The sequence below is a fragment of the Oryza brachyantha genome, chromosome 1 (genome assembly GCF_000231095.2).
Source record: "Oryza brachyantha chromosome 1, ObraRS2, whole genome shotgun sequence".
In the NCBI taxonomy this organism is placed as follows: domain Eukaryota; kingdom Viridiplantae; phylum Streptophyta; class Magnoliopsida; order Poales; family Poaceae; genus Oryza; species Oryza brachyantha.
The window spans coordinates 16739298-16764160 of NC_023163.2; the positions used below are offsets into that span (position 1 = coordinate 16739298).

The 24863-nt window shown below is 44.4% G+C and overlaps 3 protein-coding genes across 4 annotated transcripts; 2 read left to right on the forward strand and 1 right to left on the reverse strand.

Annotated features, from left to right (window-relative positions):
- Positions 1–297: 297 nt before the first annotated feature.
- LOC102712598 (protein SOGA3-like) lies at positions 298–5759 on the reverse strand. 2 transcript variants are annotated; one of them, XM_015835765.2, is made up of 4 exons: positions 5336–5759; positions 5172–5230; positions 4243–5064; positions 298–1601 (listed from the first exon to the last, which is right to left on the reverse strand). In XM_015835765.2, exons 1-4 carry the CDS (start codon positions 5757–5759, stop codon positions 558–560), a joined length of 2349 nt encoding a protein of 782 aa, XP_015691251.2. In that variant the 3' UTR covers positions 298–557. The 2 variants fall into 2 exon arrangements, with proteins under 2 accessions (XP_015691251.2, XP_040381978.1); XM_040526044.1 differs by having other exon boundaries at positions 5172–5233; positions 5336–5727.
- An 11104-nt stretch (positions 5760–16863) lies between these two features.
- On the forward strand, positions 16864–21181 carry LOC102717564 (lycopene epsilon cyclase, chloroplastic). Its single transcript, XM_006644249.3, has 10 exons — positions 16864–17415; positions 18608–18779; positions 18869–19004; positions 19094–19307; positions 19402–19545; positions 19634–19741; positions 19828–19924; positions 20005–20136; positions 20523–20655; positions 20776–21181. Exons 1-10 carry the CDS (start codon positions 17086–17088, stop codon positions 20939–20941), a joined length of 1632 nt encoding a protein of 543 aa, XP_006644312.3. The 5' UTR covers positions 16864–17085; the 3' UTR covers positions 20942–21181.
- Positions 21182–21273: 92 nt separating this feature from the next.
- On the forward strand, positions 21274–24504 carry LOC102712875 (U-box domain-containing protein 35). The gene is made up of 5 exons (XM_040522357.1): positions 21274–21865; positions 21965–22059; positions 22180–22301; positions 22393–22906; positions 23010–24504. The coding sequence occupies exons 1-5, from the start codon at positions 21661–21663 to the stop codon at positions 24351–24353; spliced, it is 2280 nt and encodes a 759-aa protein (XP_040378291.1). The 5' UTR covers positions 21274–21660; the 3' UTR covers positions 24354–24504.
- The last annotated feature ends 359 nt before the right edge of the window (positions 24505–24863 follow it).

Here is a 24863-nt window from a genome sequence, read left to right on the forward strand (position 1 = left end):
TGAAATTGGCCCGGTTCTGGTGGGCTGGGAGCCCTAGTTGATCATTTCTCCGGCAAATAACTCCAATTTGACTCTGTCAACTATAGGTCGGATCTGATTTGTATTAGCGAAAAACACGATCAAAATGGTTAAGGGAGTCGTTTTGCACGGATTTTTAATAGCCGAAGGAGTCGTTGTAGCTGGTTTTGTGATTAAGGGATACAAATTAGGTTCTACCTATAATATAGAGGGAGTTTAATTAGACTTGTTCTTTTCTCCAGCGACCATCTCACGATTCTCACCCATTCTGGTTCAGGCATTCATTCATCAGTCCCAACTTGTTCTCATTTCTCCTCCTCTTGCAGTTCCAATCCAAACTCACACAGGTCACAGCCCCATTTCCTTTAGAGAACAGATCATTAAAATTGAGTCACAAGACTCACAATTCACAACACATTTTAGCATGTGATTACACTTGTTCCTAACATACACACCAGCAGGGGAAAAAGAAGAACAAAAAAGAAAGAAACTTGCATTATATTAATTCCATCTCGCATATGCAGCTGCAGGTTTTCTGGTTAAGCGTTGCTGTGCAGTGGTTGCATGGGACCCCGTCGTGCACTCGCGTACATCGCCGCCGGGCTTCTCAGCTCCTCGGACCGCCGCCTCAGCTCCCGCCTCTCCGGCGACGCGCGGGGCCCCACGTCGTCGTCTTGCCTCCCGTCCCTGGCGGGGTGGTCCGGCCGGAGCGCGTGATACCGGCTCGCCGGCTCGCGCGCGTAGGACGCGCCGGCGTCGCTCCTCGTCCGTGCCGTCTCCGCCTCCAGCAGCCTCGACGCGGCCGCGGACGCCGTCTCCCCGCCACCGCCGATGCGGGCGTGCATGGAGCCCGTGGTCGTCACGCTGCTCAGCGGCGTCCGCTCGCACGACGACGTCAGCGGCGTGCTCCCGTAGGACTCGTCGTCGTCGTCGTCGTCGTCGTCGTACAGCGCGTCGTGGCTGGAGAGCCACTGCAGCGCCTTCTCTAGGTGCTCGTCCCGCGGCGGCGCCGTCGCTTTCTTGCTGCTCCTCCGGTCGCCGCGGCCGTGCCCGTGCCCTTTTTTGCCGGTCGGGAGGAGCTTCTTGATGTTCCCCAGGAACTTGAGCTTGCCATGCCCGCTGCGTCTCGACGGGGACTCGTCCGCAGCAGCGCCGCCCGCGGCGGCGGCGGCGGAGGCCATCGCCACGGACGAGCTCGGGCTCCGCGGCGTCTCGTGCACATCGCCGCTCGGCTTGCGGCCCTCGAAGTCGTCGCTGTAGAGCGACTCGTGGAGCGGGGAGAAGATGGAGGGGTCGAAGCCGTCGAGGCCGTGGGTGCCGTACTTGAGCATGAGCTCCTTGGCCTTCTCGCTGGACCGGAAGCTCATGCTCTTGCTCAGGTCCCTCGCCGACAGGCGTCCGGCGCCGCCGCCGTCACCGCCGTCGTCGTGGCTGCGCAGCTCGTAGCGGAGGCAGGCGTTGACCCACTTGAGGTAGACGAGCTCCTCGACGTGCGCGCAGTGGTCGGCGTGCAGCTGCTCGATCTGCCGCGTCAGCCGCTCGTTGGTTTCCCTCAGGTGGGTAGCCTCCTTGACGACGTCCTCCTGCGAGACACGAAAGAGAGAGAGAGAGAGAGAGAGAGGCGTGAGCTGCTTTGGTGTCATTTCAGAATGGATCGGCATGTCTGAGCACAGAGCCGTGTATTGTTTCATCATTTTGGTGGAATTGACAGTTGCATAAAGCAATTCGTATCATCCAAATACTTTAAACTCGAATTATATAAATTACAGCAGAAGGTCAAAATAAAGATAAATATGATGGTAGATATATGTACTGCTCTGAGTTTAATCTGTTATTTATGTAATAACGTCTAGAAACCAAATCTAAATTTGCATGCTTGGAAGATAAGAGAACCGGATGAAGAAAAAAAAGATAAAGAAGATGAAGAGCAGGGGACTGGAGGAGGAAGAAAGCAATCAGCTCCCCTCTCCCACTTGGTTGGATGCACCCCTGCTTGGAAGGTGATATACCATATAATAATATTTCCTTCGTATCTAAATGTTTGACACCGTTGACTTTTTAATGCACGTTTAACCGTTTATCTTATTTAAATTTTTTTATAAAATATGTAAAGTTGTATATACATAAAAGTATACTTAGCAATAAATAAAATGATATGAAAATAATTAGTAATTATGTAAATTTTTTGAATAAGAAGAAGATCAAACGTGTATTAAAAAGTCAACGACGTCAAATATTTAGGGACGGAAGTAGTATATCTTAACAAGTACAGAGGAAATTTCCTTGGTTGTTTAAATTTCATTCCCAAAAGCAATATAATTGTCACCAAGTTCTAGCAAAATTGTCTACATCGAAAATTTGAAGCTTACATAGTGGGAATGCTATGTTTGTTTCGAATGAAGATGGCATTTCTGTTCTTTTTTTTTCTTTGAAAAACAATGGCACCATTTCTGTAAAATTCTGGATGTCAATAAAAATTTGCACAAAATTTGTGTAATTTTTCAAATGCTTTTTTTGTCTAAATAATTTCCTATGGGGGGGATTCAAAAATTCTGAACTAAGAGCATCCCCAACAGTTCTTCTATCTCATACTCTATCCTAAAAATAGATGATGAAGGATAAAAGTAGAGAGAACATCTATCATATCCTTTATTTTTAGATGTCATCTAGATGTTCTCTCCATTCTCCAAAGAGATGTGAAGAATGTCATATATGGATGATCTGCCGGAGTACAAAGAAATATAAAGGATGAAACGATGATCATCCAAATAAAGATATGAATGACCAAATTTAGATGAGATGTTAATGATGCTCTAAGATATTTATCCTTGGCTTGATACTTCACCAAATGCAGATGCAGAGAGAAAGGTAAAAAAATGTAAGATTTATTTATTTCAGGTGATTTCCCGAAAGATTCTGCAGCCTGAAAATATACGACCTTATCACGTGCCACATGCAAATTCAGTATATATATATATATATATATATATATATATATATATATATATATATATATATATATATATATAAAGGAATCGGTGAAAAACATGACAAAGAAAATTTGTTTCTTACAAGAGTAGATGACGAAATATGCCTCTTGGATCATACTGACCAAACTAAAAAAGGCAACATAAACTAATGCCTTACCTTCTTATCGTTTAATTGCGTCAAGTTATAGGCTGAATAAAAAACAACCAATAATTCAATCTCTGAATGTTCTAAGCTCCAACCATGTGCTTAGCATTATTAGACTAAAAAACAGGGGAGGTGGAAGGCTAATTCGCTAAAACAACCTCCAAGCCAAGCTAAAGCCGCGACAGTGACACGACCAAGGGAATACTTGGAACAGATTTCAGCCCCTACTTTTATTCCAAACCAAAAGGACACGACGAAGTTCATTTTGCCACAATTTTGCAAAAGAGCTCAAGGCAAGCAACCTTTCAACCCATTCACAAGTCAAGAGCTATATTTTCTATCATCCAAAGACCTAGATATATTGCATATTTACTAGTTCTTCAAACAACATAGTTTTTAGATAGTTTCTTAATTTTCATCACCTGTCAAAAGCTGTAAAAAAGACCTATCATAACTGACATATCAAGACATAATTCCGCACAAACAAAAATACAATACATCGTTTTAAAATATAAGCATTTCTAGGTTATTTTGTAAATTTTAAGGTTTAGTTCAAAAATTTTCTTCTAAGTCACTTTAGTAATCAAATTTTGATTTTTCAATTGCTTACGTTCGTTTTCGAAGCACATGATTGGTAGATTCACTGTAATCACACAAATTATGAGAATCAACAGGTAAATGCTTATCCTATGGTATAAAATCAAATCACATAAATAATTATATGGGCTCAGTTTACCTCCGGTTTTTGCACTATTTGACCATTTTCGAGAACAAAATACGAAATGAATCGGTTTGAAAACTATTTTAAAAATAATCTATTTGCTTTGCGCGACCCCTAAAGATACAAAGATCCTTCATCTTTGTGCTAGGGGGCTTGGCACGGAGCTCATTATTAATTGGATGGGCCGAGGCCATAGCATTGAGTTAACAAGGTCTACGTCGAGCCATGACGTGGAGATAAAATACTTTTTCATCTTAGGTGGTGGCGTAGTGTACAATGGTTTATTTTTAAAATAAGCTTTTAAACCGATTTATTTTTATAACTACCTTTTAAAAATGATCAAATATCGTAAACTTTTTAGCAGTTACCTTGAGCACGAGATTAACCGTGGAGGCTGTCTGCTCTGCTTCCTGCAACCTGAGCGCAAGCTCCATGTTCTCTTCCTCCAGTCCGGCGTTCGCCGTCCGCAGCTCCGCCTCCTCCGCCGCCAGGGCGCGCTCTCGCTCCTCCACGTTCTTCTCCAGCTCCGCCATCCTCTGCCGGACCGCCTCGGTCTCCGCCGCCAGGGCGCGCTCCCTCTCCTCGCCGCCCTTCTCCAGCTCCGCCACCCTGCACCGGAGCGCCGCGGCCTCCGCCGCCATGGCGCTCTCCCTCGCCTCGCCGTTCCTCTCCAGCTCGCTCGCCCTGTCACGGAGCGCCGCCGCCTCGCGCTCGGCCGCCTCCTGCTCGCGCTCCACCCGCGCCCTGAGCTCCCGCAGCTTCTCCTTGGTGCGTGCCAGCTTGGCCCTGACGGCGTCGAGCTCCGACGCCTGCGCCTCCAGCCTCCGGTTCTCCTCCTGCAGCGAGGCGGCCTTGAGCTCCAGCAGCCGCGCCTCCACGGCGGCGACGCCGACGCGCCGCTCGAGCTCACGCGCGTTCGCCTCCTGCTCACGCAGCTCGTCGAGCTCCGCCAGCCGGAGCTGCAGCCTCTGCTCCCGCTCCATGAGCGACAGCCACAGCTCCTTCACCCTCGCCACCTCCTCCTCCCGCTCTTTCCCCGACCGCCCGTCGTTCCCCGTCTCGCCGCCGTCGGCGTTCGCTCCGGCGGCCATGTCGTCGGTGGGAGTCATCACAACCCTCGCCACAATATCCGGCTCGTCGTCCCCGGCTCCGACCGACGCGCCGTGGATCACGTTCTCCAAAGATTCCTCCTTTTCATATACCAAACAGGAAGGATCAATCGCATCTCAAATTTCTTCCGAAAATTCAGGAAAAATTTCACCGATCAAGAACTGAAATTCGCAGGATCGCCACTTACATTTGACGAAACAATCCTGAGGCCATCATCGGGCGTTGGTACAGCACGGGGCCTAGCCGCTGCTTCCGACCAAAAAAATAAAAATAAAAATAAAATCAGCATGAAACAAATCAAAACCACCATCAAAGAGGACCAGAGAAAATCCAAGAAACGAGAGAGCCTACAAGAATCCAGCCCATCCAGACGCGGCCGGAGCCGGAGACGACGGCGAGGGCGCCGCCGGTGATCGGACGCGTACACGGAGACGAGGTAGGCAGCAAAGGCAGAGGTGAGCACAGCAACACCCGCCGCCGGCGCCGTCTCGCCGCCGCCATCCGCCGCCATCGCCATGGACCCCTCCCCTGTCCCCTGTCTGCTGCTGCTGCTCCAACCTAGGAGATGACTGAGCAGAGCAGAGACGGGGAAGCCGAGCAGAGTGCGGCCAAGCCCCGGCTTGCCGGGATCAAACTGGAGGGAGAATCTCAGGCCGCCGTCTCCTCCATTACCACCAGCGTCTTCCATCCTCTCAAGCCACCATATGCTTTGCCTGCCCTGCTCTCCAACTCCCCATGACCACCATGGCCCTTGTGTACTTGGAGATGGCCCCATGGGTATATATGCCCAAATACTCCAATTTTGGTCAAACAAGGAAAAAAAAAAGAGTATTTTTCTTGAAAAGAAACAAGGAATTGGTTCAACAAGAAAAAAAAACCTTTTTTTCTTGAAAAGAAACAAGGAATTGGTTCAACAAGAAAAAAAAACGTGCTAGAAGGAAAATTATTTTTTTTTTGTAAAAATGGTAAAATAGAGAAAACTGATGCAAGAAGGAAATAGATTTTAAAGATTATATTCCTAGTTAGATGGATGGGTGATAGCTAAAGAGAAGAAAGCATCAAGGAGAGAGAGCCCCACTTTCAAAGAAAAGCAGAGGCCAGTGTCTCTTTGATCCTTCAAACTCTTGATCCTTTCTTTCTTCCTACTGATGATGGCTCTCTTCACAATTAATTATCTCAGTTGAAAACTGAAGAGAATGCTAGGAGGCACACTTCAGCTTGGGTGTGCATCAGCATCTCCTTATGTACACCCCTCCTATGACCTGGAGGCTCGTACTACTTGGAAATATGGTTGTTGGATGACGTGGAATAATCAGCAAGTTTCTCTGAATTACTTGCTATCTGAAAAAAAAAGTTTTGTTTTTTGGGTGTGTTTTTAGACGGTGCAGAATAGGACAAAGGGTGTTGGTGACTGCAGATACGAGTACGTCATCACCATGCTGTCGATGTGTGATACTGTGGGACTCAAAACCATGTCCTTCTCTGGTGGATTATAAAAACCAGAGGTGAAATTAATTTTCACTCTACTGTTTATTAATTACCATGCTTCAGAATGTAAGCCACTTAGTCAATATGGTCGTCACTAGTACTAAGAACTCTATTATTGCTGCTGCTGCTGCTGCATGGTTTGTGATTATCCATGTAATGACATGCGTATTCTCTGGTTGGAGCTACAGTTGACCAAACGGAACCCACTGTAACAGCTGTTAGGTTTGCATTATCAGTGTTTATGCATCGACTCGTTGATGCATGTTTTAGTTTCTAATTTTTTTTCCAAAAACATCACATCGAATCTTTGATATCTAAATAGAGCATTAAATATAGATAGAAATAAAAACTAATTATACAGTTAAGGGGCCATGAGACAAATATTTTAAGTCTAATTAGTCTATAATTAGTCATAAGTGCTACAGTAACCCCCATATGCTAATGATGGATTAATTAGACTCAAAAGTTTCGTCTCGTGGTTTTCAGACGATTTATGAAATTCGTTTTTTCATTCATATCCGCAAACTCCTTCCAACGTCTGATCAAACATCTAACGTGGCACTTATAAATTTTCTTTTCGCTATTACGGTTAGTTATATTGTGTTGCAAATTAACATGCAAATCACAAGTGTACGAGTGAATAAGACCTGCGGAACAGAATAATATTATTCCCTTGAGAGATCACGACACTTCACTCCGAATAAAATGAGGGTATCTTTCCTCTGTTTTGACCACACGGCGCATATAGTTCTGTGGGCTCTAGCGGTTTCAGTTTGCCGCTTGTCCCGTTCATCAGCTACAGTCAAGGCCTTTTTTTTTTGTCTCCACCCGTTTAATCTTACTTATATCACTTGTATACGTTGTTTATTAGGTTAGGTTTATAATACACAATCTAATTTAGACATTGTTCGATACTGTTGTTTGGCTGAGGCTAATCTCTTGTTTATCATGAGCACACTTCCTAAACCGTATACATATGAAAACTTCAAATACATAAGTTTATTTTAAGAAAACAAAGAAATTAAAATTTTAAATTTATAATAGTTAATACTTAAATAATGATATGCTAATTACTTATCATTAACCATTATAACAGTATGATTACACACGCTAACAGCCTAACACGTAGGTTTATAGAAGAGTGGGATCCATCCTGTCTCAGGTGAATCTATTTTCTAACTCCGCCACAACGAATATCAATGCATGGTCCGGGAAAACAGAGGAAATCCAATCAAATTAAGCTCGTGCATGCATGCATCCAAGCAGGAGCAGATTTAACGTAGGTACGAGGGCGGCTTGAGCCTCTGCTACCCCGTTAAAATTATTAGAGTCTTAACGAATACTTCTCTAAAATTTTATGGCAAAGATCAATAGAAGAGGAGCTAAACTCTATCTAGCTTATTCAAACCCTCTCGCTGGTTAATCCACCGCTCCATCCATGTCTGCCTGACTGCACCTCTCGCGGCACGTCGCCATGCATATATACATGGCCCACTTGCAAGAAGAACATGCACCATGAGCTACACGACGGACGTACGACACGCTATGATCTGTTTAATTAGTTGGTGGTGCTGACTGCTGAGAATAAGATTAAACATCACCTGACAGTACTTGTGCCGTTGATTCCGTCGTCCACGATTTTACGCAACATTTTTGTCTTGACCGTTGCTGCACCTAAATTAAAGCCCTCGGCTTTTGTCCAGAAATACGAAACAATATATTTATAAACAAAAAATAATGTATAAATTAAACATCAACGATCTAAAAACAAAATCTGAAAGATATAATATTATAAAAAACTTAAAAGTTAACACTAAATTTAAAGTTTAAATTTTACTAGTTTATAAGTATAAATAAAAGAGAATAGACGAGGCCTACCAATTGTGCAGGGTCCCTGGCGAGAGGATTTGAGTAGTGTTCGCAGCCAGCAGCACACTGACTTTATCAATGGAGGGCGCCGTGGTTTTGAAGCCACATGAGATCAGGTGGATCAAGCTTTTATCTCCTTTTCTTTTTGGGTATGTTATGATGTACTTACTGTATCCAAAGCTAAGCGTTCCAAAGGTATACGTAGGGTAGAGACAAAGAAGAAGAAGCTACGGCTATATATATGTGCGTCTTTTGTGGCCGTATTCCGCTGCTTTTTTTTTGTTTTTGTCTGTCTCTCTGTTCTCAAAGGGAACGGAATACCAATAGGGTGCACGTGAGCACGTCTTTCGTGGTCGCCGAGCACGTGAGACGCGGCCGTTGTTGTTTCTCCCGGTTAATCCCTCCTACTATGACAAGTATATCTATAGAATTTAAATCTCTCTCATAAAAAAAATTATTTCGTAGAGTACTAGTTGTCGCATCTATTATCTCGTATTTAAATCTTTATCTATTTTATCCTACTTATCTCTCATGTCAGAATTTTTTTTATTTAATAAGGAATATTTAAGTTATATTTTTAACTAATTTGTCTGTATACACTTATATCAAGGGAGGTACTAGTACCTATCACTAGCTGCTGCCAATGATTTGATTTCGAGGGTGCCATACTTCCATGCTCGCATATGGCACTGAAATTAAAGCTACGAAAAGCACGGGCGTATACGCCTTCTTCGATGGGGGAAAAGGAAAAGATGTGGTATAAAAGGCTATGGATGTGATTACGACAGTAGCTCCACAAAACGATTTGAAGAACAGCAAAATCACCAAACACACAGCAAAGATTTGGATCAGCATAAAAATCGGGCCCAGATTTGCAAACTGCAAGGAAGAGCGAGCCACGGACCCACGGTAATAGAGAAAGTTTCAGACCCATCTAAAAGTATTTATACCTGGGGCCCATCTAAAAGTATAATGGGGCTCCAACATCAGATATCACACCTGGGCCTTCAGCCCTATGCACTGCTTTATAATGCTAGTATATGAGAGAATTGAAAGGCCCAGCCTAGCGATGCACAGTAACGTATACTACCTCACTTATAAATATTTACTACCTCCGTTTCATAATATAACATGTTTAACTTTTTTTTAAGTTGCAATATTTGATTATTCGTCTTATTCAAAACTTTAGAGCAAATATAAAAAATAACGAGTTATGCTTAAAGTTCTTTTGATAATAAAGTATGTCATAAGCAAAATAATGATATTTCCATAATTTTTTGAAAGACAAATGGTCGTAAGAAAAAAGTCAAATATCTTACATTAGAAAACGGAGGAAGTAGTATTTATGTAAATTTTGATCAAACTTTATTTGTTTTACCATATGTCCTGTATTAAGCTAAGTCTAATATGTCTCCCGTTATAAATATTTAGTATTTATGTAAAATTTGATCAAACTTTAATTTTTTTTTTACCATATGTCCTGTATTAAGCTAAGTCTAACATGTTAACATCTTAGGATAGTAGTCTTCAAGGTAGATCTAGAACATGTTTTTATTATTTTTAACTCAGCATTTAGCAAATTATCGATAGTCAAAGTTTCAATAAACCTTTGACAAATTTTCTCCTCGCTAGAGGGGGTACTTACCAGCCATCTATGCTGCAGATGACACTTAATGCCCTCGATTAATCTTGTAGCCAATTAAGCTAAGCTAGTTACTTACACACGTCATTTCTTTAGCGATTACAAGACGCATGCACACGTCACTACACACACCCCAAGTCGGTGCACCTCCTCAACATATGTTTAGAGGGATGGAGGCCAGTAGAAAATCTCTTACCATGGTACTCTCTCCATTTTTTTTATGACGTCGTTGACTATTAGATTCACGTTTGACCATTTGTCTTATTCAAAAAAATTATATAATTATTAATTATTTTGTTATAATATGATTTATTATTATAGAAACTTTAATTATGCATTATAATTTTGCATATTTGGATATAAATTTTAAATAAGACGAATGGTCAAACATGATTCTAAAAGTCAACGGTGTCATACATAAAAATATGGAAGGGAGTATCATATTAAAGGTGGACCCGCCAAGGATGCAAGTAAGAGTTATCCACTTAATTGACAAATAAACGAGTTCGCGAGTCCGCCTACTCGCACCCCATGTGTGTGTAATATTTGAGGTCGTCAGCAACTTGAATCTTAATGGATGACGTTATGCACACTCAAGTTTACCACCATACCTCTTGAGGAGGAACTAGGTGCTTCCCCTACTACCAATAATTTTTTAACTTATATATTCGAGTCATTGCAAGTTTCTGCGAAATTTCAAAAATGAAAAATTAGTATAATGCTCTCTTGACCCGTTTCTTTTCTCATTATGGCTGTAAGTAATATGTGCAAGTCATTGCAAGCTTGCCAATTGAGGATTTTGTGATACAGATGTAAACTTAACTGTGCCATTTGTTGTGGCCTTAACTTTACCCCCAAAAAAGACCTCCATTTAGTGCACATGAACTATATTAGTGGGAGGGCTAAGGGCAAAGAAGCAAATGGATGGCCTTTTTTTTCTAAAAAAAATAAAAGGTCTAAACCCATGCATGAGTTGAACTATGTAAAGGTAAAATATATTGTCGGTCCTTGTAATCCTAAGGCCTAAGCACCAAACTATAAAATCTTTAGCAAACAAATTCAAATTTTTGAATTTCAAATAAGAACGCACACATCGAACATCTTCTATAAATCATGCGTGCTCTTTCGATTTGTTTCCTTTGGACATTCTAAGCCGATTTCACCAGTGCAGTGTTCATAAATGTGTTCCTCATCTAGGTGATGCCTTTGTCACAATAATTAAAAAGAAGGGTGATGATTTCGGGTTGTTAAAGGTGGGGGAGGGAGTTGGGGGCATGGGATAAGAAGAAAGCTCCCTAATTTGCAACCTTGAGGTGAGTTTAGTCACCAAAACCTCAATGATATGATTCTTTGACCTTCAAATATTAAAAAAAAAACACCTTACGAAGTCTTCATGCAAACAAATATAAACTAAAAAAATCATATAATTCATGATGTAATCTTGGCATCGCTTTGTAAAATCTAGTGTCAAATACTAGCTTTTAATTTTTTTTCATTAGGTTTGCTAAATGGATATCATGCAACGATTAAGATGTAAATTTTATCCACGTTATTCCTAGAAATCTGACAGTGAAAAGAGAACCGGAGAGACCTAGAGAGAGAGAAGGGATGAAGGTGACAGAAAGAGAAGTGAGCACACGTAGCTCCAAGCACAAGCTTAGTATTTATGCAAGGAAACAACCACGTGTGCTCACTCTCTTCTGTCACCCTCCAAGCTCAAGTAGATATCAAACCTTTCATGGAACCATCCTTGCATCTGTGCTACACTATTTATATGTGGATGTTATACATATGAAGTTGTCATGCTTTGTAGTTATAAATGGACAAGGCAGGGGTATATATATAGCTTGGGAAAAGTTCTTTCTCTTTATGTTCTCCAGTTTAAATACTATCTAGGCTTCAACTTGTACATAGCACATTCTCTAGGATTCTTAGAATAATTAGTATGAAAAAGATTAACTAGAGTTTAGAATTTAACGGTCATCTCGTGCCTAAACTAATGTTGAACGATTCTTTTGGTATATTGTATTAAAATACATATACACCCCAATTATTTCACATTTATTCCCAAGCTCCAACCATTCGTGTTCGAAAGCGTTTTGTAAAAATATATCAAGGTGTTTGTGCAAGGGTATTCATTCCAAAGGAGGCCATAAATATATTAACATGAACAATTGCTGACTTCGGCATGCTTATGCAATTTCCCTTCATTAATTATGTCATCCTTCGAAACCACCTTCTGCTTTTTTTTAATCAATTTGACATGTATTTAGTCTATTTTCATTCTTTGCTACAATTCCTTTATTTAGTAACAAAAATCAGCCGACAAATATTATATATGTGACAAACATTGGGATCCAATGATGATTTTTTTTTTGGCAAAAAAAGTACTTTAAGGTTTGTTCATTGTTCATGTTTAAAATGACAAAAGGAAGGACTCGATTCATTTTGAGATTAATTCGATTGAAGGGTTCATATTGGAGTTTTTATGAGCAATGAAAAGAGGCTTACTCCAGCCTGCAAGCATCTGATACGTCTTCATATTAATAATTTGTTGGTAAAAGTAAACTTGGCTGAGGCGATCATTCGAAGAGCATTCGGTTTCAGTGCAAATTTTCTGAGGGAAAGGGAAAAGAGAGAGAGAGAGAGAGAGAGTTGAATGGTAGAAAAAGATGAAGAATTAGTGCTCAATCTCTAAATTTGGTAATGGTTAATTACCTATTCTTTAATTAATTGTCTCTTTGCTCTGTCGTGTAGACATTGGTCCATTTCTGCTTTGAAGCTCACTTTGTTTGTTCCAATATGCACCCTGATAAGACTAGACATACAAAGTTTTCTTCCGGTATCATGTATTTTTTTTCTTTTTGATCATATTTTTTTTGTTTGCACTTGTGATAGACAGTTTAAAGTTTCCAGATATGACCGACCGTTTGGCTGCTCGAAAAGAGAATAAACCAGATATGGGTGTTGCATTAATATTAATTTGGATATATGGTGAGGTCAATGAGCACTTTGTGCATGAGTCGACAAGTTAATTTTATTAGATTCTTATTCTACCAAGATGTGACATTAGCCGAACTAATCAAATTAAGAAACCACGTTCCAAAGCGAGAAAAACTCATGCATCAGTAATGAGTTGAGGCCTCTTTTAATTGGAGCACAAAATTGAAACAAACATAGAAATGAAAACAAAGTATGAATAGAGTAGAAATGTAAATGTAAAATAAATGATTTTAGAATTCAGGAAAAATATAAGACATCACTTTTGGAACTTAAGAATATGTAAAAGCATAGGAATCTGGGCCAATAAAGTGTAAACTATAATATAATTTCTCAAGATGTCCTTAAAGTATGGTCATTCGGTGCTCTACGTAGCTCGCGATTCACTTGGAATTAGCAAAGGGAATAAAAAAGTTTCAGTGGATACATTAGTGTGTTATGGGATTGATGGTAAAGGGAAACGTTCCAATGTTTTTACTATAATCGATTCCTTTGTTTCATATGATTTGTAGTACTACCTAAGATTCACCCTACTGTGCTAACCACCGTGGTTACGGTAAGGATGATTGCCGTTATAATTTGAGAAATTTTGTTTAAATTCATTTTTTTTAAAAAATCTAAAAAGATATTCCTCTAAGTAGTGCATGATATCTTTTGCTATATTCTAAAGAAAATTTATATTTTACTTCACATTTTGGAGGTCAGTAAAAATTAGGAAAAATAAAAAACAAGAGATGGCTTGGGATATGATTTCTACTTTGTTTAAATGTAAAAAAATATAGCTAAGGTTATGCAACAAATTTTATGCAATACTACATTATCTTTGCTAGAGATATCCACAATTTTTATGAATATTCCAATTTTATAGAATTTTTTACTATGATTTTTTCTTCTCACCTTCAACACACTGTGATTGCCATGCTTATTATGTGATAACCATGTATTACCACATAGGTTTAAAAGTTTGGAATTCAATTCAAAATTTTGGAATGCAAATTCATAACGATTTTTAAGGTTATTGTGTGGAAACCGTGCTGCTGGTGGGGGGGGGGGGGGGGGGTAAACACCCTCTAGGAGGTAGGGTGTACCCTGGTACTACCTCCTTCTGAGAAGAACTTTATTTTTACCATCTCACAAATACCATACAAAAGCCAAAAAAAGACAAGAGGTTATATCAAAGATGGAGAAAAATGTAGTTTTTATGAGACAAAGGGAGTAGCATTTTCTATAGGATTTCAAATCCTACGTTTTACATTAAAAAATGTCAACCACGGGGTCTAAAATTCCTGGGTATGCATGGTTATGTCAGTCCTAGAAATTTTATCTGGCTTAAGCCTATAATCGATATGCTCTCTCTGTTTTTTCAAGGTGATATTGGTTATTTTAATTTTTAACTAACCAACATTACATAAAGTCATCAAATAGTCAAATAAAACAGAATCGAGGTAGCATTTGTTTTTTAAGGTGAGTTATAACACTATTCGTTCTATGCTTCAATGTGTACAATTATTTTCATTACACAGCAGACAAATGCACGCACTATAACCATACTCACAAACACGCAAATTTGACTTCTAAAAAACATCAAAGAGATGAAGGCCAACACAACTCCTTAGCCTCACAAAAATCTTATTGAAAACACATATTTGTGAACAAAATATTCATGAGCACTTCATGTACCCACAATTCCACCATCATATTTGTACATGCCCATGTGGGTTTTGTTTCAATGTTTAATTTTGTCGCTATTTTGTTTATGATTTAGTGTTTTAAAGACTATTTCCTTGATCCATTTTCAAACATACGAATTCTAGAATCTCGTAAATGATGAACCCAACCATTCTGTTTGCAGTCCTCAATTTGGGCTTGAGGAATTTTGGAACCAGGAACGAAGCATTGTAAGGTCTATGATCCAGCCAAATAAAAAGCCCAATTAACTCATCAAATCAGGAAAAGTTCACTTTACGTCATCGAATTTTATTTGTGACCATTAATCGTAAAAACCGGGTATATAGCATCCCTTAACCTTTAAAATCAGTTAAATCGCTTCACAGCAGCATTAAGAGTGGTTTTGACTTACGTGGCAATTAAGTGGCTAATTTGACAAGGTCTTTGTCCCACGTGACGCTGAGATGACACTTATGTGTCTTGGAGGCAAAAATAAAAGCAACAAATACAAACAAATGTGGGGCCATATGCCAGTCACATAACATGGTAAAAATATATCGGGACCACTATGTTATTGGTCCCACACCATTCATCTCACTCCTTTCTCCTCCTGCTCTATCTCACTCTCTCTCTTATATCTGTAGCCGCCGTAACTCCTGCAGGGGAGAGAGAGCCGTCTCCATCTAAGCTCCCTAGGCACATCACCGGATATAACGTCATCCTGCATGACTAAATGACCGCTCTTCGGATCGAACTTGAGCTACAAACACATCCTCTCCTCCTAGCTCTAGTACGAGGAGTCCCAAAAGACGACTGATAAAAGGGAGGCCATGGTAGGGCAGTGGCTAGCGAGACTTGTGAGGGCGTGCGAAGGGAGGCGACGATGGGCGAGTCTCGCACGAGTGCCTAAATGGGCATAGAGGCCATCACAAAGCTCCATTGTCATCGTATCCACCACCATCTCTTACTCGCTTCCCTTCTATCAATTCGCCTCTCCTCTTAAGCTTGAGCGATGGTGTCAGAGCTCAAGCTCGATGGCAAGGAGGGTGTGGTGCTCGAGCTTGAGTGAGATGGATTTTGAATCTACACGGGAACCCCACCAAGCTAATGACGAGGAGCACAGTGAAGATGGCCATGGACGATGGATTTGGATGCCTCCTCTCTCCCTCGTCCTCTTCAATAGCTGTCACAGGTAAGAAGGAGTACAACAAGGCTGAAATGCGGTTAGGCCTGACATCCTTCCCTGTTGCCACGTCCTTCCCCTGGCTGGGGTGCTACTGACATCATGAGATACCGCGTCTTGGCACTGACGGCGCCTGGCCCAACCACCTCCTCAGCCACAGTGGTCGGCCGTGGGGAAGAAGAGGAAAGAGGGAGGGGTAAGGGGGAAGGAGTGGAACGTAATGACGCATGGTCTCACTCTATTTTTATCTTTTGTGTGGTTGACATATGAGACATGCACACTTGTTTTATTTTATATTTTTCTTGAGATACCACATAAGCACAATATTAATACCACATAGGACGAAGATGAAGTCAAATAGTCCATGTAGTCCATACATCATCCAAAACAAGGTTTAAGAGCATCCCCAACAGCTCATCTATCTCATTCTTTATCTTGAAAATAGAGAATGAAGACTACAAATTGAGCTCCAACAGAATAACTATTCTATTATCTATAGATATCATCCATATTAAGAGAGAACCTTCATATTTGGATGATCTCTCTCCATTCTCCAAAGAGATATAGAGGATATCATATATGGATGATGTAGTAGAGTACATAGAGATATGAAGGATAAAACTAGTTTAGATGATCATCTAAATGAAAATATGAATAACTAAATTTAGATGAGCTGTTGGGATGCTCTAACACTATCTTGAGACTACGTCTTCACTCTTATAAGAGATGTGATGTAACCGGTTCTACCGTCGAGGGACGCGATCGAAACAGGCCTATAGTTGAGGAATAAAAAGCGGACATATTTCCCCCCTCAAACTAGCAATGCTGCATTCTCTGCAACTCCGCATAGGCCAAGCCCGTTCGCATCCAGCCCACGCCCGCAGCTCCCCGCTTCACTGACACGTGGGCCCCATCGGGCGGGGAAGCCGTGGCGTGGGGTGAGTCACGCCCTCGGCGCTGCCCCCAAAAGCGAACCATATCCTTGGAAGGCGGGGCCCCGCCCAATCAGCGCCCGCCACGTGCCACTTCCCGGATACCGCCCCCCTCCCTCCAAACCACCGCTCCACCTCCCTCCACCATGGCGGCAGCAGCAGCAGTAGGCGACAGCTAGCCACCTCCACCACCACCTCGCGAGCGTCCGGTAGCCTCCTCCTCCTCCTCCACCGCTGCTTCCACCGCCCGCCGGCCGGCCCGCGCCGCGGGGAGGAGGGCGCGCGCTTGCTTTCGTTGTTCGTAGGGGGAGGGAGCAGAATGGAGTTCTCCGGCGCCACCATCTCGGCGCCGTTCGGTTGCTGGCGGGCGGCGTGGGGCGGCGGGCAGCGGCGGCCGGCGGTGGGGACGCCGGCCGCGGAGGGCAGGAGGAGGACGCGCGCCGGCCACGGCGGCGCGGCGGCGGGGCTCGCGGAGCGGCGCGGCGGCGGGTGGATGGTGAGGTGCGTGGCGGCGACGGAGAAGAAGCGCCGCGGCGAGGTGGAGTTCGCCGACGAGGAGGACTACGTCAAGGGCGGCGGCGGCGAGCTGCTCTACGTGCAAATGCAGGCGTCCAAGGCCATGGACGACCAGTCTAAGATCTCCTCCAAGGTACGCAAACAACTCATCCCTACGATTACTCCTTAGATGATCTTGAAGAAACGGAGAAAACACCATTACCTTCCCTGCCATAGTTATCGTTTGCGCGATGAAAAATCTATAAAATTCATATTATTAGGCGTGTTCGCAAACACATGAGATTATGAGGGTACACGTGCTTTGAAACGGTTAAACGGTATATTTTTTAGTAAAAGAAATCGTTATACGAATGTTGTTTAAAAAATTTAGATTAATCAATTTTTCAAATTTGTAATTACCAATACTCAATAAATCATGTACTAAGAACTTTCCTCGTTTTGCGTGTGCTCATTAGCCATATCGATTGCGAATGAGCCCATTGTCGCGTAGCCTCACGCGTGTGCTAGGACGCATGTGGAATTCGGGAGCACTTGATGCTACCATTCGCCATCACACTACTGCGTATGTCCACAAAGGAAAGCAGGAGCAGCCGCTGGTTGCCCATGCTGGGTGCTGTTGCAAACAAAAATAATTTGTGAATAAAACTTTTATATATGTATTCTTAGCAATCGAAAACTAAATGCTAGAAAATAAACTTCGGTGAAAAGATTCTAAATTCAACTTTAAATCTAAAATTGAAAATTCGAATTTCGGCTATAAACATAAGCCAAAAGACGAGGGCGTTGGACGTTTGGACTGTTCTCCACGTTCCCTGTAGGGAGTTAAGAAACAAGTGGCCTCGCCTGTACAAGTGTATTAATTAGGAGATAGGATACGATCAGTAGCATACTGTGCTCAACTGCTGACTAATTACACCTCTGGATGCAGTGCAACTCGGAAGGTGTTGTATTATTTGTTTGCAAATTGCTCACTGATGTTGAATTTGATCAAGTGTACGTGCATAGCATGCCTACTCCAACGTACACCTTTTGACTTGGTGTGATTCAAGCAATCAAGTGGAGCGCTATGCTAACATAGGCACAGTCCCCCTTAGATCGTGCCATTCTTTCTATGGCCTGTTACTGAGTTTCAACACCAGGACATCTTGGAAATTGTTCAATTTACTAGACTTCTAGAAGTGTGAATAACCTTACTGAACTTTGAAACATTTTAATCACCACCGATCGTGATTTTTTTAGTTTATTTCCTGAAACTTTCCATCGGAACAAATCGATAATTAAATACGTCAAGAAATCAAGCATGTGCTCTGAATCTTATTGTGCAGCTGTTGCCCTTACCCGATGAAAATTCAGTTCTTGATTTGGTAATCATTGGCTGCGGTCCTGCTGGCTTATCCCTAGCAGCAGAGTCGGCTAAGAAAGGGCTCAACGTTGGTCTCATTGGCCCTGATCTTCCATTCACGAACAACTACGGTGTATGGGAGGATGAATTTAAAGGTAGCATATTTGTTTTCAGCATTGCATAACATTGTTGCCGTCATATTTTGTACATGATGGAGTTATGGTACTTATCTTTTTCTATCCAGACCTGGGCCTGGAGAGCTGTATTGAACATGTTTGGAAGGATACTATCGTATACCTAGACGGTAACAAGCCAATTATGATTGGCCGTGCATATGGCAGGGTTCACAGGGACTTACTGCATGAGGAGTTGCTGAGAAGGTAATTTTAGTTAGCAATCTTCAGTTTCAGCAGAGTCAAGCAAGGTGACACATAATGGTTGCTAAAAAAAAAACTTCAAATACTGGCAGATGTAATGACGCTGGCGTCACATACCTCAACTCGAAGGTGGACAAGATCATGGAATCTCCAGATGGACATCGGGTAGTCTGTTGTGAAGGGGATCGTGAGGTACTTTGCAGGCTTGCCATTGTTGCGTCTGGAGCAGCATCTGGTAGGCTTCTCGAGTATGAGGTTGGTGGTCCACGTGTCTGTGTGCAGACTGCATATGGTGTAGAAGTCGAGGTATGCACAAATGGAAATTGCTTCAAGCTGAAAATTTAGATATGCTAGTTGGGCAGATCTATTTCACCTTTCAGAATGATTTGAAAATTTTCAGGTGGAGAACAATCCATATGACCCCAGCTTAATGGTTTTCATGGACTACAGAGATTGCTTCAAAGAGAAATTCTCACATCCCGAGCAAGGAAATCCAACCTTCCTCTATGCCATGCCCATGTCATCCACACGAGTTTTCTTTGAGGTCTATATGAAAACTTTTATCACCATTTAGTTCTCTAACCAGTACTTTCCCATATTTTGTGTTGCTGATGATGATCATTTCATAACAGGAAACATGCCTAGCTTCTAAAGAAGCAATGCCCTTCGACCTCCTTAAGAAGCGGTTGATGTCTCGGCTGGATGCGATGGGAGTTCATATTCGAAAAGTATACGAGGAGGTAACAAGTTATGACTTGGTATCACTACTTGTTTCTCTTGCATAGGTGAAGTGAAAATTAACCTAAATGATGAATACTGATTCCAGGAATGGTCCTACATTCCTGTTGGAGGATCCTTACCAAATACAGACCAGAAAAATCTCGCATTTGGTGCGGCAGCAAGTATGGTGCATCCTGCAACCGGTACTAACAAATCCTCAATCTGCATTTTCAATCTCTCTCATATTTACAGGCAATAATATTTTTTCTAAAAAAAATCATAGGATACTCGGTGGTTAGATCATTGTCTGAAGCTCCAAGATATGCCTCTGTGATATCTGATATCTTGAAAAACCGTGTCTACTCTGGACAATATTTACCTGGAAGCTCTCAAAGTTCTAGTCCATCAATGCTTGGTAAGCATTATTCTGGTCTTTATTCAATTATTTTGATAAGCACATCAGCATTATAAATTGGAGTACATAGCTTCAAATGAGGACAAATTTTTAGTACAATTTCAGATATGTCAGCAAACTTTTCGGACATTGTTACGGTACCTTCTACTAGTAAGGATAGTAGTATAGTAAAATTTGTCTACTTTAATATGATATATTACATAAATTTACCTTAATGTTATATATTTTAGTTCTAATTTTACCACTATAAAATTTATACTAAACATATTACTAGCGTAGTATAATAAAATCAGATACAGATGCAAAGTACCGGATGGCTCACAATTATTGAAGGGTACCCTAAAAAATCCAAGTTTCCTGGTACTAATTGCTATCTGGTGTTGCAGCATGGAGAACACTATGGCCTCAAGAACGGAAACGTCAACGATCATTCTTCCTTTTTGGGTTGGCTTTGATAATCCAACTGAATAACGAAGGCATCCAGACATTCTTTGAAACCTTTTTCCGGTTACCCAAATGGTAATCCTTCTGTTGATTGCATTTACCTCTTTTTTTAAAAAAAATCTATTTGCAACAATCAATTTTATATGACCTGAAGATTGCCACCCAATTCATCACCCTCATCTGTACTGTCTGCAGGATGTGGCGAGGATTCCTTGGTTCGACGCTTTCTTCGGTGGATCTGATACTCTTTGCATTCTACATGTTCGCAATTGCGCCGAACCAAATGAGGATGAACCTCGTCAGACATCTCCTCTCTGACTCGACCGGCTCAACGATGATCAAGACCTACCTGACCTTGTAAAACCATTTCACCAGCCTACAAGAATACTAGGAAGTGTACAGTTTTGTAGTTTGTACATAGCATAGTGATGAGAGGAGGAGGACAGGGAGGGGGTTACTCATCATGCGAGAACAGCAAAACCTTTCAAAAAAAAATGATGCATGATCTAGTAAAATGATAGATTATGTAGAATGGGAACACTTGATGATGCGTATGCTGGAACAACAAGGGAATAAAGTGTTGGACGATGGATCTTGTGGATCTGTATTTGCACCATTTTTAGGTTCTTTTCATCCCTTCCCATTTTTACCTCTTATCAGGTTTTCGACATGCTGTTCAAGGATTTTCCTTTTCTGGGAGGAACAAAATGGAAAAGAGGAGGAGAAAAAAGAGGAGGGAGATGGTTGCAAGAATAGCATGAGGCTGTCCTTCCTCCATCGCCATGGCATTTAGCTCCAAGAAGTAGGGGGAGGGAGGGGGAAGCCTTTGTGAGGAGAAAGCAAGCAAGGTTGGACGCAAGGAAGAGAGGAGAAGGAAGAGCAGGAGGAGAGGGGAACCCATCTCTCTCTCTCTCCATCTCATCCTCCTCTCTGCCTCTCTTCCTCTTCTTTGCGCCGCCGTCCTTCACTCCTCTGATCCACTCACCGGCCGGCGCGCATCGCCGTCACGCATCACGGTGGACGCGGCGTACGTCGGCGACGGGCAAGATCGTCGGAGACAGCTAGCAGGAGGCCGGCGCGATGCAAGGAGGAGGCCCCCTCAGCCCCGACGAGCACCGGGCCACCTCGCCGTCGGGCCTGCACCAGCCGGCGTCGACGATCGTCGTCGCCGTCGACCGTGACCGGAACAGCCAGCTGGCCGTGAAGTGGGTCGTCGACCACCTCCTCTCCGGCGCCTCCCACATCATCCTCCTCCACGTCGCCGTCCACCCCCCCGCCGCCAACCGTACGTCACCGAACCAGCCATCCAGCCGTCGGCCATTGCTGTCTCGGCGACAGAGAAAGCCCAAGAAACTGATCTCTCCATTGTTGGTGCTTGGCGCAGATGGGTTCGCCATGGCGGAGGCGACGCAGGGCGCGCTGGAGGCTGAAATGAGGGAGATCTTTGTCCCCTTCAGAGGATTCTGCACCCGGAACGGGGTAAAGATTGTTTGTTTGGCCGGATCAACGCAAGAACAAAACAAAAATTACCTAATTACAACTTGGCATTGCATCAAGAACTTATTTTTAAATTTTTTTTTTGCATGGTTGATCGATCAGGTGCACGTATCAGAGGTGGTACTGGAAGAGGCAGACGTGTCAAAGGCCATCATAGAGTTCATCACCGCAAGCAATATCCAGAGCATCGCGCTCGGCGCGTCCAACAGAAACGCATTCACCAAGTAATTCGAGATCATTCGTCGTCGTCGTTTTGATCCGATTCCGGCGTGATGGGGGTGACCTCACCTGTGTTGGTGGTGGTGCATTGGTCAGGAAATTCAGGAACGCCGACGTGCCGTCCAGCCTGATGAAGGGCGCGCCGGACTACTGCAACATCTACGTGGTGGCGAAGGGCAAGTCGGTGAACGTCAGGCTCGCCAAGTGCGGCGTGCCGAGCGGCCTCGCCGGCGAGGGATACGACGGGGAGTCCATCAGGAGCGCTGCGGGGTCGTACACGAGGAGGAGCTCGAGGGGGAAGCTGCCGCCGGCGGCGCCGGAGATGGCGAGGCGGTCCGTGGACGCGCGCACCGTGCCGGAGCTCACCACGCGGCCGCCGTTCCGCGAGCGGTCGCTGAACAAGATCGTCCCCATGTCCGGCGTCAGGGCGGCGTCCGACGGCGCCGACGGGTCGTACCGCTCCACGAGGCGGTCCACGTCGAACGACTCCCTCATCGGCGACCTCGACTTCGGCCAGAGCACGCGCTTCTCCTCCATGGACTTCTGCGACAACCTCGACGTGTCGTCACTCTCCACCAGCCCACGGGAGACCAGCTCGCCTCACTCCGCCGTGCGTTTCTTGTTCGATTCCGGCGCCATGGCGTCCGTTTCGCCATTGCTTATTCGTGCCAATCGCGACGTTGTTGCTGAAGTGGGGGTGGTGTGACGTGCAGCCGCAGCGCGAGGTGGAGGTGGAGATGCGGCGGCTGCGGCTGGAGCTGAAGCAGACGATGGACATGTACAACGCGGCGTGCCGGGAGGCGATCAACGCGAAGCAGCGGACCAAGGAGCTGCAGCTGCTGAAGCTGGAGGAGGCGCGGCGGCTGGAGGAGGCGAGGCACGCGGAGGAGGCGGCGCTGGCGGTGGCCGAGATGGAGAAGACCAAGTGCCGCGCGGCCATGGAGGCGGCCGAGGCGGCGCAGCGCCTGGCCGACCTGGAGGCGCAGCGGCGGCGCAACGCCGAGGTGCGCGCCCGCCGGGAGGCCGACGAGAAGGTGCGCGCCCTGGACGCCATCTCCAACCACGACTTCCGCTACCGCCGGTACAACATCGACGACATCGAGCTCGCCACCGAGCGCTTCTCCGACAAGCTCAAGATCGGCGAGGGCGGGTACGGCCCGGTCTACCGCGCGTCGCTCGACCACACGCCGGTGGCGATCAAGGTGCTCCGGCCGGACGCGCAGCAGGGGAGGAAGCAGTTCCAGCAGGAGGTGGAGGTGCTCAGCTGCATCCGCCACCCAAACATGGTGCTCCTCCTCGGCGCCTGCCCGGACTACGGCTGCCTCGTCTACGAGTACATGGACAACGGCAGCCTCGAGGACCGCCTGTTCCGCCGCGGCGGCACGCCGTCGATCCCCTGGACCCAGCGGTTCCGGATCGCGGCGGAGATCGCCACGGCGCTGCTCTTCCTCCACCAGACCAAGCCCGAGCCGCTGGTCCACCGCGACCTGAAGCCGGCCAACATCCTCCTCGACCGCAACTACGTCAGCAAGATCAGCGACGTCGGCCTGGCCCGCCTCGTGCCGCCGGCGGTGGCCGACAGCGTCACGCAGTACCGGCTGACGGCGACGGCCGGCACCTTCTGCTACATCGACCCGGAGTACCAGCAGACCGGGAAGCTCGGCGTCAAGTCGGACATCTACTCCCTCGGCGTGCTGCTGCTGCAGGTGGTGACGGCGCGGCCGCCGATGGGGCTCACCCACCACGTCGAGAAGGCCATCGAGGCCGGCACCTTCGCCCAGATGCTCGACGTCACCGTCAAGGACTGGCCCGTCGAGGAGGCCATCGGCTTCGCCAAGCTCGCGCTCAAGTGCACCGAGATGCGGCGGAGGGACCGCCCCGACCTCGGCACCGTCATACTGCCCGAGCTCAACCGCCTCAGGAACCTCGGCCACGCCTACGAGCAGCGGATGAGCGCCGCCGGAGTCGACGGCGCCGTCGTGCACTCGCCGGAGAAGGCCACCGTGAGCTCGCCGACGGCGGTTGGCGGCGCGTCGTGGAGAACGGCCGAGAGCTAGTACGTGGTGTCATCAGTTTTTGTTAGGGAGCTCACACGAGAGAAGATGGTACATTTACGTTCTTTTTTTCGGGGGTAAATCCTTCAAAAACCTCGGCGTATGTACAGTTTTCTTTTGAAATTTAACAAAGTTTTGCGGTGCTGGCTCTAAATTTTGGGAGACATCTCATGGACAGACAAAAAGATTCACACCTGCTGGTTAATTATCCAACAGAAAAAAAATGGCTAAAAGGCTTCAGATCGCTGCGCTTATGCTAATCTATACGGCATATTAGCAACAAAAAAGACATTTTGTAAAATAAACTACGATAAAAAAAACCCTTAAAATTAGCTTCTAAATTAAGTTTTAAAATTTTAATCTTTCGGTTTACAAGTATAAGTATAAACAAAATGACGTAGTTGTAAAAGTAGAAATATAAAATTATTATTCTTTGTGTATGCCTATAAGTTTTGCTCAAGAATGCCTTTCTATGCTTATGAATTTTGCTTGCTCACTCTCTTGTGTACACTC